This window comes from Triticum aestivum, chromosome 5A (assembly GCF_018294505.1).
Source record: "Triticum aestivum cultivar Chinese Spring chromosome 5A, IWGSC CS RefSeq v2.1, whole genome shotgun sequence".
Classification (NCBI taxonomy): domain Eukaryota; kingdom Viridiplantae; phylum Streptophyta; class Magnoliopsida; order Poales; family Poaceae; genus Triticum; species Triticum aestivum.
The window spans coordinates 707,220,157-707,232,153 of NC_057806.1; the positions used below are offsets into that span (position 1 = coordinate 707,220,157).

At 46.1% G+C, this 11,997-nt stretch overlaps 1 protein-coding gene across 1 annotated transcript; it reads right to left on the reverse strand.

Moving 5' to 3' along the window:
* Positions 1-7,962: 7,962 nt before the first annotated feature.
* LOC123106170 (protein IN CHLOROPLAST ATPASE BIOGENESIS, chloroplastic) lies at positions 7,963-11,971 on the reverse strand. Its single transcript, XM_044528395.1, has 11 exons — positions 11,704-11,971; positions 11,116-11,199; positions 10,682-10,756; positions 10,544-10,586; positions 10,383-10,440; positions 10,036-10,221; positions 9,902-9,964; positions 9,730-9,821; positions 8,715-8,796; positions 8,505-8,615; positions 7,963-8,418 (listed from the first exon to the last, which is right to left on the reverse strand). The coding sequence occupies exons 1-11, from the start codon at positions 11,831-11,833 to the stop codon at positions 8,278-8,280; spliced, it is 1,065 nt and encodes a 354-aa protein (XP_044384330.1). The 5' UTR covers positions 11,834-11,971; the 3' UTR covers positions 7,963-8,277.
* Between the last annotated feature and the right edge of the window lie 26 nt (positions 11,972-11,997).

Here is an 11,997-nt window from a genome sequence, read left to right on the forward strand (position 1 = left end):
CGCTGTCGGTCTACAAGGGTACGTAGATCACACTCTCCCCTCTCGTTGCTATGCATCACCATGATCTTGCGTGTGCGTAGGAATTTTTTTTGAAATTACTACGTTCCCCAACAACTTTCCCTCTGAGGGCTCCGTGGACGCCAACTTAGGCGCTTCTTTAGTGGAGCACTGTCGAACTCAGGGAGGCCGATCCGGACAGGATCCGGCAGCGGGATGTCCTCTATGTAAAACCATTCCGAAGGCCAGTCCTCGGACGCCTTCTTTGGGGTTCCGGATAGATATCCGGTCCCGGCGATGCGCCACACTTCGACTTCGCCCACTTGATATATTGACCCCTTCTGAGAACGGGGCACAAGGCAGAATAGCTCTTTCCACAGCCCGAAATGAGCCTCAACACCCAAAAACAGCTCGTAGAGGGCTACGAAGCCCGCGATATGCAATACGGAGGCAGGCGTAAGATTGTGTAGCTGGAGGCCATGGAACTCCAGGAGCCCCCGGAGAAACGGATGGATTGGAAATCCGAGCCCTCTTATTAAATAAGGGATGAGGCATACCCGCTCTCCTTTGGAGGGATTAGGGGCACTCTCCGCTTGCTCTCCGCCATTATAGATGGCAAGACCGGCTCGAACCGGGACCATATTGGCCAGGGGAGAATTCCCTTGGTCTGGAGCATCACTAGCTCGCTATGCGGGGTGGAGCATCTCTCCCAATATCCAGGCTGAGGGCTGGAAGGGCGAAAGGAGGAGTTGCGACGGCTGGCCATGGTGGTATGGACTTTTGTCGGATGCGCTCTGATGAACACTCGCGAGGGGGAGAAGGTGTGGTTTGGATCTAAATCCTCGTCCCCTTAAATGGGCGGCTCATTTAGGCGGCTAGGGGTGTGGATGTAAAAACACTCAGACTTTTCATATTTGTTTGACACGTGGGAGACGGCCATTATTGGGCATAGAAGCCAAGGAGCGCAACATTTACAAGAAGCCGGACTTTATTCAACAGGTACACGGAATTTGGAGGAGAACCCGTCTTGCAATGCCGAAGACAATCTGCGCGCCGGACTCATCGTCATTGAAGCCTGGTTCGGGGGCTACTGAGGGAGTCCTGGATTAGGGGGTGTCCGGATGGCCGGACTATACCTTCAGCCGAACTCCTGGACTATGAAGATACAAGATTGAAGACTCCGTCCCGTGTCCGGAAGGGACTTTCCTTGGCATGGAAGGCAAGCTTGGTGATACGGATATGTAGATCTCCTACCATTGTAACCGACTTTGTGTAACCCTAACACTCTCCGGTGTCTATATAAACCGGAAGGTTTTAGTCCGTAGGACAACATACAGAACAACAATCATACCATAGGCTAGCTTCTAGGGTTTAGCCTCTCCGATCTCGTGGAAGTCTACTCTTGTACTACCCATATCATCAATATTAATCAAGCAGGACGTAGGGTTTTACCTCCATCAAGAGGGCCCGAACCTAGGTAAAACTTCGTGTCCCTTGCCTCCTGTTACCATCTGGCCTAGACGCACAGTTCGGGACCCCCTTCTCGAGATCTGCCGGTTCTAACACCGACAGGGGGGCTGTATAAACTCCCAAGACCACGAAAGCCAGCCGAATATATACTGGTCCACTGGAAACATGAACCAGCCCCCGGAAGACCCGCCGGAGATAGATCCACACACCCTCGGCTGGATATTCTACTAGTATACCTACCTACCCACCTACCCGGGGCTACCAGCTGGCCCGACTCACCTGGAACAAGAAACGGTTTTCATTCATCAGATTCTTTCTAGAAGAAGGTCAATGCCTCCCGGTTTCCATTCATCAGATTCTTTCTTCTTTTCTGTATGTACGCATAATCAGAATAAAACCAGAGTATACAAAACGGGTCCAAATTAGTTCTCTTAAATTTGTCTAGATACGAATTAACATAGCTAACACTGAAACGTGTCTACATAAGGATACAGATGTACCTAGACAAATCTCAGTCAACTAACTCGGGACCAAGGAATTACTAAAATCCTACTACTATATATGTGTAGACGTTACAAACACACACATGTTCAAAAATAAAATTACGTTTAAATTCTTGGATGTCCAAGTCTTCTTCCTCCTACATCCACCGACGGCAAGTCGTGAGCATAGCTCGATGTCACATATGGCCTTCCGCCTCGGCGGAGCAAACTGAGCAAACTTTTCAAACTAAGGAGCTTGTAGAAGAGGCAGCCGAGAAGTCGTAGTCGATACAGACCATGACACGCCGACGGCCAATCGAACTATTCCATTCCAGTGCCGAATGACGGAAACAAAAGCTTTTTCTTACCGATTGACTGATCCTGGGAGTTCAGACTGACGGTTAGATGGTTGTTCGGTTGTGTGCTTATTTTCCTTCCCCACTCAAAAACAAGAGCAAATCGCCACCCCAGAGAAGATAACACTGATAGGGGGGCTGTAAAAACTCCCAAGACCACGAAAGCCAGCCGAATATATACAGGTCCACTCAAAACGTGAACCGGCCCCCAGAGGACCCGCTGGAGACAGATCCACACACCCTCGGCTGGATATTCTACTAGTATACCTACCTACCCACCTAGGAGTACCCACATACCCGGGGCTGCCAGCTGGCCCGATTCACCCGGAAGAAGAAATGGCTTACATTCATCAGATTCTCTCTAGAAGAAGATCAATGCCTCCCGGATTCCATTCATTAGATTATTTCTTCTTTTCTGTACGTACGCATAACCAAAATAAAATCAGAGTATATAAAAAAGGGTCCAAATTAGTTCTCTTAGCTCAAAAATAAAAATATGTTTAAATTATTGGATGTCCAAGTCTTCTTCCTCCTACATCCACCGACGGCAAGTCATGAGCATAGCTCGATGTCACCTATGGCCTTCCGCCTCGGCGGAGCAAACTTTTCAAACTAAGGAGCTTGTAGAAGCGGCAGCCAAGAAGTCGTAGTCGATATAGACCATGAGACGCCGTCGGCCAATCGAACTATTCCATTCCACTGCCGAATGACGAAAACAAAAGCTTTTTCTTACCGATGGACTGATCCTGGGAGTTCAGACTGACGGTTAGATGGTTGTTCGGTTGTGTGCTTATTTTCCTTCCCCACTCAAAAACAAGAGCAAATCGTCACCCTGGAGAAGATAACACCGATAGGGGGGCTGTATAAACTCCCAAGACCACGAAAGCCAGCCGAATATACTCTGGTCCACTAGAAACGTGAACCAGCCCCCGGAAGACCCGCCGGACACAGATCCACACATCCTCGGCCGGATATTCTACTAATATACCTACCTACCCACCTAGGAGTACCCACCTACCCGGGGCTGCGAGCTGGCCTGACTCACCTGGAACAAGAAATGGCTTTCATTCATCAGATTAGAAGAAGATCAATACCTTCCGGATTCCATTCGTCAGATTCTTTCTTCTTTTCTGTACGCACGCACAATCAGAATAAAACCATAGTATACAAAACGGGTCCAAATTAGTTCTCTTACATTTGTCTAGATACGACTTGACGTATCTAACACAAAAACGTGTCTACATACGGATACGGATGTACCTAGACGAATCTCAGTCAACTAACTCGGGACCAACGAATTACTAAAATCCTACTAATATATATGTGTAGACGTTACAAACACACACATGCTCAAAAATAAAATTACGTTTAAATTCTTGGATGTCCAAGTCTTCTTCCTCCTACATCCACTGACGGCGAGTCGTGAGCATAGCTCGATGTCACCTATGGCCTTCCGCCTCGGCGGAGCAAGGTGAGCAAACTTTTCAAACTCAGGAGCTTATAGAAGTGGCAGCCGAGAAGTCGTAGTCGATACAGACCATGAGACGCCGCCGGCCAATCGAACTATTCCATTCCACTGCTGAATGACGGAAGCAAAAGCTTTTTCTTACCGATGGACTGATCCTGGGAGTTCAGACTGATGGTTAGATGGTTGTTCGGTTGTGTGCTTATTTTACTTCCCCAATCAAAAACAAGAGCAAATCGCCACCCCGTAGAAGATAACACCGATAGGGGGGCTGTATAAACTCTCAAGACCACGAAGGCCAGCCGAATATATACTGGTCCGCTGGAAACGTGAACCGGCCCCTGGAAGACCCGCCGGAGACAGAACCACACACCCTCGGCCGGATATTCTACTAGTATACCTAGCTACCCACCTAGGAGTACCCACCTACCCGGGGCTGCCAGCTGGCCCGACTCACCCGGAACAAGAAACGGCTTTCATTCATCAAATTCTTTCTAGAAGAAGATCAATGCCTCCCGGATTCCATTCATCAAATTCTTTCTTCTTTTCTGTACGTACGCATAATCAGAATAAAACCAGAGTATACAAAACGGGTCCAAATTAGCTCTCTTAGATTTGTCTAGATACGAATTGACGTATCTAACACTAAAACGTGTCTACATACGGATACAGATGTACCTAGACAAATCTCAGTCAACTAACTCGGGACCAAGGAATTACTAAAATCCTACTACTATATATGTGTAGACGTTACAAACACACATGCTCAAAAATAAAATTACGTTTAAATTCTTGGATGTCCAAGTCTTCTTCCTCATACATCCATCGACGACAAGTCGTGAGCATAGCTCGATGTCACCTATGGCCTTCCGCCTCGGTGGAGCAAACTGAGCAAACTTTTCAAACTCAGGAGCTTGTAGAAGCGGCAGCCGAGAAGTCGTAGTCGATACAGACCATGAGACACCGTCGGCCAATCGAACTATTCCATTCCACTGCCGAATGACGGAAACAAAAGCTTTTTCTTACCGATGGACTGATCCTAGGAGTTCAGACTGACGGTTAGATGGTTGTTCGGTTGTGTGCTTATTTTCCTTCCCCACTCAAAAACAAGAGCAAATGACCACCCCGGAGAAGATAACACCGATAGGGGGGCTGTATAAACTCCCAAGACCAGGAAAGCCAGCCGAATATATACTGGTCCACTCGAAACGTGAACCGGCCCCGGAAGACCCGCCGGAGACAGACCCACACACCCTCGGCCGGATATTGTACTAGTATACCTACCTACCCACCTAGGAGTACCCACCTACCCGGGGCTGCCAGCTGGCCCGACTCACCCGGAACAAGAAATGGCTTTCATTTATCAGATTCTTTCTAGAAGAAGATCAATACCTTCCATATTCCATTCGTCAGATTCTTTCTTCTTTTCTGTACGTACGCATAATTAGAATAAAACCAGAGTATACAAAACGGGTCCAAATTAGTTCTCTTAGATTTGTCTAGATACGAATTGACGTATCTAACACTAAAACGTGTCTACATACGGATGCATATGTACCTAGACGAATCTCAGTCAACTAACTCGGGACCAAGGAATTACTAAAATCCTACTATTATATATGTGTAGACGTTACAAACACACACATGCTCAAAAATAAAATTACGTCTAAATTCTTGGATGCCCAAGTCTTCTTCCTCCTACATCCACCGACGGCAAGTCGTGAGCATAGCTCGATGTCACCTATGGCCTTCCGCCTCGGCGGAGCAAACTGAGCAAACTTTTCAAACTCAGGAGCTTGTAGAAGCGGCAGCCGAGAAGTCGTAGTCGATACAGACCATGAGACACCACCGGCCAATCGAACTATTCCATTCCACAGCTGAATGACGGAAGCAAAACTTTTTCTTACCGATGGACTGATCCTGGGAGTTCAGATTGACGATTAGATGGTTGTTCATTTGTGCGCTTATTTTACTTCCCCATTCAAAAACAAGAGCAAATCGCCACCCCGGAGAAGATAACACCGATAGGGAGGCTGTATAAACTCCCAAGACCAGGAAAGCCAGCCGAATATATACAGGTCCGCTAGAAACGTGAACCGGCCCCCGGAAGACCCGCCGGAGACAGATCCACACACCCTCGGCCGGATATTCCACTAGTATACCTACCTACCCACCTAGGAGTACCCACCTACCCGGGACTGCCAGCTGGCCCGACTCACCCGGAACAAGAAATTGCTTTCATTCATCAGATTCTTTCTAGAAGAAGATCAATACCTTCCGGATTCCATTCGTCAGATTCTTTCTTCTTTTCTGTACGTACGCATAATTAGAATAAAACCAGAGTATACAAAACGGGTCCAAATTAGTTCTCTTAGATTTGTCTAGATACGAATTGACGTATCTAACACTAAAACGTGTCTACATTCGGATACAGATGTACCCAGAGAAATCTCAGTCAACTAACTCGGGACCAAGAAATTACTAAAATCCTACTACTATATATGTGTAGACGTTACAAACACACACATGCTCAAAAATAAAATTACGTTTAAATTCTTGGATGTCCAAGTCTTCTTCCTCCTAGATCCACCGACGGCAAGTCGTGAGCATAGCTCGATGTCACCTATGGCCTTCCGCCTCGGCGGAGCAAACTGAGCAAACTTTTCAAACTCAGGAGCTTGTAGAAACGGCGGCCGAGAAGTCGTAGTCGATACAAACCATGAGACGCCGCCGGCCAATCAAACTATTCCGTTCCACTGCTGAATGACGGAAACAAAAGCTTTTTCTTACTGATGGACTGATCTGGGAGTTCAGACTGACGGTTAGATGGTTGTTCGGTTGTGTGCTTATTTTCCTTCCCTACTCAAAAACAAGAGCAAATCGTCACCCTGAAGAAGATAACACCGATAGGGGGGTGTATAAACTCCCAAGACCACGAAAGCCAGCCGAATATATACCGGTCCACTGGAAACGTGAACCAGCCCCCAGAAGACCCGCCGGACACAGATCCACACACCCTCGGCCAGATATAAGCACACTAACGGAACGAGGAAAGAGCGGGGATAACATTATTACTGCACCGGAACAATACCGCCGCTTTGCCGCTTCAAGCCAAACTCAAAGACTCTCTAAAGAAAACCTGAAGAAATCAACGAAGCACTCCACGACATGTTGTGGTTTTGATGTTTTCTCACGCTAGGCCGGACTGCTTGTTGAAGATCGCAGAGCTGGGTCGCCAACGCTGTTGTCGAGCACCACCTAATGAAGACCACCACTCGAGCACACATCTCCTTTGCCATCCCGTAGCTGCCCTCCAATTCCTCCACAAGCAGTCCGCCCCCGATCAAGACCTCCCACCGCCACCGCCGCCGCACGGGCTTTGCCTGGCAACGTGCCTTGGCGGCAGCAAGAGGGGATTTCGGTCGCTAGCCTGGTCCTCTCCACGAAATGCTATTAGTATCACGTTAAGCCAAAATCCCACATGAGTTTCCTGCAATGAGTCAAGGTGCAATGGTCACAATAAAGAAACACCGGAATTTTAGAGGAGAGGGAGGGAGAGAGAGAAAGAGGGGGGGAGGGGGAGAGAGAGAGAGAGAGAGAGAGAGAGAGAGAGAGAGAGAGAGAGAAGGTGCATTGGACTTTGCAAAGTAAAAATACTACAAAAAGGTTTGAGCTCATGTGAAATCGTTACGGAATGAGGGGTATAGGTATGGATTCCATAGGACTTTGCAAAGTTGAAGATTTTATCATTATTCAGTAAAGAGGAGTTATGGTTGGTACCTGCAGGCTTAGGGATCTCAGGAACTTTCACCTTCCTGTTCTCTTGGGCTAGCTCCATCATGGTCTTCCCCCTTGCAGTCAAATCTTGTGCTCTGCCCAGTAGCTTGGACAGGGCTCCACTACTCTTTCAAAGCTGGTGGCATCTTCGGAGCCTCTGGGATAACTTCTTCTGGCTGCTCATCTTGTTGGTCTTCCCCCATAGGTTCTTCTATATCATAACAGAATTGTCCAGCATCATCAACCAGCTCCATCTCTCATCAAATAAAAGCACTGATTTTCATCAGGGTGGTCAGCTACAATCAAAAGCAGTTGAGTACATAGCTAGTCAATATTGCCAATCTCAAAATCAGGAGCTCAAAGTGTGGAATTGATATGCCATGTCACCACCGACGCGGATAGACACATCGGCTCCTGTCCAGATTCGACATGTTTGAAACTTGATTGATCAAATAACCAAATGTCGCAACAATTTGAGGTTTAGTTAGTATATTATTAATCATGAATATACATACATAGACGGCAAAAAGAAATCGAATAAACTGGGCATTATTTGCGCTTGTGCGACGTGACCACAAAGATACGCCTATGATCCACACGCTGGAATAGTTTCTTCTTGCTCATAAAAGCTAAGCCTACACTACACTTCTCAGTCCAAACTCCGAAGCCGAGTGCCGCAAAAAATTTCAAAGCGGCATCGTGCACGCAGGAAACATGAACCGCAGGTGTTCTATTCCCTATAAGCGATGAACTGTGCAATGTCGTGGATCCCAGCCTCTCTGTAGCAGTCGGCGATCCGATCCACGACTTCGTCCCAGTTGCCGTCGACCGTGGCCAGATCCATCAGAAACGCCGCCTCGTCAAGGACCACCTGCAGTTCGAGAAGCTCATGTGACAGGGTGCAGGGAAGCAACTGGGCATCTATGATGGAATGGTAGACGGTTTGTTGTTACAGACCTGCTCTGGAGCTTTTCCTTTCTTCAGATCATCTTGTTTGCCCTCTTCGGATACCTTTTCTCTTATGAACTCGATCTGCTCATCCTCCCACCCAGCTAGTTCAGCTGCCTCCTGTTGTAAGGAATGACGAAAAGAAAATAGGTAAAAGGTTGCTCAGCTGAAAAATAGAAGCAGAAAGTGAAAAGGAGAAGGTAACAGAAGAAACCATACTTCGTATCTACAGCCTAGTGTCCACCATGGTGACTTCAAAGCCACTCGAGCTGATTCTTTGGCTTCAGATGTACGCCCAATTCTGAAGAAAACAAGCAAAATTAGGAACCCTGATTCTTTACATGTACAGCACAGATTTTATATATATAGGACTAATTTTCTATACTCCCGGGAGTATGTACTCCCATCTTCAATATACCCTGTAGACGCATTAATTATACCTCTTTATCATTCTCAATATACTTCACTAAATATTCTAGGATACCCCAATACGAGTTTTGTGGAAAAAAATATCATTTTTGACGTACTTTTTGCAATATACCTTTTTCACATACGAACAAATCAGTGTATATGTAAACCTTTAAAAATATGTAGACTCACATAATTTTTTTCATGAAAATCATTTTAAGGTATCTAGTAGTTAATAATGAAGTATATTAAAAATAATAAAGAGGTATAAAAGATTCATCTATGTGGTATATGAGGAGCGGGAGTACGTACTCTCAGGAGTATACAACCATTTTCCTATATATATATATATATGACAGCACAGTTGCCAAACATTAGCATGTCATTGCTTTGTTATTTATTCACAACGTTAGTGTTGTCCTGCTAGTCCACAGCACTTGGAGAACTTCTTAGATCTCTATTCTTTTACGAAATTTACACCACAATCAGATAACTCTCAAATCAGAACTCAGTTTAAAGTACTATTAGCAATCTCATATCAATAGATATTTTTACCACAAACGAATTCTAGTCGATTCAGTCCAGCACAACCAAAGGTGCAGCAGAACAGCAAGATGCCATAATAACTGCTTGACACATATTTTGCTAGGGATCACCATTCACCAGCGCACACTGTGCTCATGCAAAGTGTAACTACACAGTGAGTGCCTAATTGATAGAACATCAATCACCCACCTAGTAGATGTTTCCGGTCAAAACCTACCTAGTACATACAACATCTGATGAAATAACATGTAATTATGCTATACAACTCACACATCAGTACCTTTTTTGAACTTCTGAGTTGAACACAAAGGGTCTTCCAAATCCAGGAAATTGATCTCTAGTATAGAATTCTGAAGTAATAAGAGCAGAGACCTAAAGAGCAAACGCAGCATACATTAAATCTCGTCAGATAAACATGAATAATGTATCTCCAGAGAAGGAAAGAGTTTTACATTATCTCCTTTTTCCAGGTGGCGTGATGCTTTCCTTTCTAGAATGTCTGGAAAGAGTCCAACCTACAGTAAGATATCAGTAAAGATAACCCTCCTCAAACTCAGTAGTTACAAACTGAGGTGTATCTCTCAACCTTCTTCAACAAATAGACATCAAGATCTGCCATCTGCGATTCTTTGAAATCACCTCTTTTGTAAATGTTTGGACCAGCTTCCCCTACAGCAGACCATAAATCTTCTCGAACAGCAGACCATAAATCATCACCACTCTCAGCTCTGCTGTCAGCCTCGACAAGTGTTCTATGAATATATTGATTGACCTGATAAATATGAGCAAAATTTGTAAATGGATTGCATGTGCACATGTAGTAAAATACTTCCTCCGTCCCAAAATAAGCGTACAAAGTTGTACTAAAGTTAAGACACTTATTTTGGGATGGAGGGAGTATAACATTACAAACACATAGCAATATAGACTTACGTTTTTAGCCAAAAGCCATAGCCCATGGCTACGCACTTCCACTACAGGCATTTCCATCCTGAAAGACAAGCAGATGTAGACACACCATTTAAATACCAGTTCCAGCTTCCAGAGGTGAAAACAATAAAAAATATATAACAGTATATGGAGGAGCAACTAACCCACTTGGAGCAGTCGGCCATCTCAGCAGGGATGTCAAGTTACCTACATTTTGACTAATAGTGTCAGGCCTTTGAGCTTACATCATAATGTCCATAATCACTGTCCAAGCGAATAATTCAGTCTAGACACATCCAAACCTTGTGGGCTTTCCGACAGGGGAACAACAAGTGGAATCAGCCCTCTTTTAGCTCCAGGAGAAACTATCTTCTCACCTGGCAAGTGCCAAATGTATTCTTGACATCAAGGTGAAGAGAGACAAGGAGCTACAATTTTAACACTATGCTTTCTCTAGCCGGTGCTATTCTAAGTTTCTGACCAGAGACCACCTATGCAGAACTGAAATTAAAACTTTAACTAGATTAAGAAAGACAATGAGATGGCAGTTGTTGATGCTGCTGAAACCCATTAAGCATTGCCCAATAATAGATACTCCCTCTGTAAAGAAATATTAGAGCGTTATATTTGTTTATAGAGGTAGTAGATGATTTCAGTTTGCATGACAAAGGGTCTGTTGGCACGACCAAAGAATCCATGGAAATGAAAGATCTTACTGAGATATGCGAAGTCGTACCTCGTGCATGAAGCACATTCAGTAAAGAGTTGAGATGCTCCGGGGGATCGGTCACGGCGACTTCCTTGACAAACGACACATGATCTGCAAAATTCAGCAGGAACTAAGAAGTGTCAGAAACCTCGGCTAGCAAAAGGAAAAGAAGCAGGGCAGAGTAATTGCATGGATGATGCAAGCAGCAGAGGCAGAAATGTGGTCTGTTAAGCTACAACTCCGCTGGAATCTGCTCAAACAGTCTACCTCTACTAGAGAGTAACCACGTTTCTGGAAAATGGTAGCTGAGCTCCGTTCCTATTCCCAAGAAGAAAGGATACGAGTCTATAACCACTATGACATTCTGTATCCAGCCGGCTCCACGAATCTAATGCCATAGCAGGAACCCATCAATGAATAACCATCTATGCTAGTAGTATGTATTTGTTAGATTCATTTGGATGGCAAACTAAGCCTAGGAATGAAGAATCCATCCCTCTGTAAGCAGCGCGTACTACTCGATTCCTCGAATCAACTGGCCGCAATCATCGGGAAGCCAGATAAAACGCCGGGAACGAACTAACATCCATAAGAAGGAGGAGGAGGAGGCCTCACCGTACGCAGTGGCGGCGGCGGCGACAGAGGAGGAGGAGGAGGCGCAGCGGGCGGCGACGAACGACACCCCTCCGAGCGCGCGGCGTGGCGCCTGCAGCACGGATGCGGCCGCGGCCGCCGCGGGCCTCATCTCGCCGTGGCCGGGGTGGGCGGGCGGCGGAGCGAGCGGCGCTGGGACTGGGAGGGCTGCGGCGACACGGGGCGCTGCTGGCCTCACGCTGGCTTCGTTTGGGTTGGGCCAAACAAACAAAGCTGTCCCGATCCGACGAGACGGGGACCGCGCTCCCACCTACG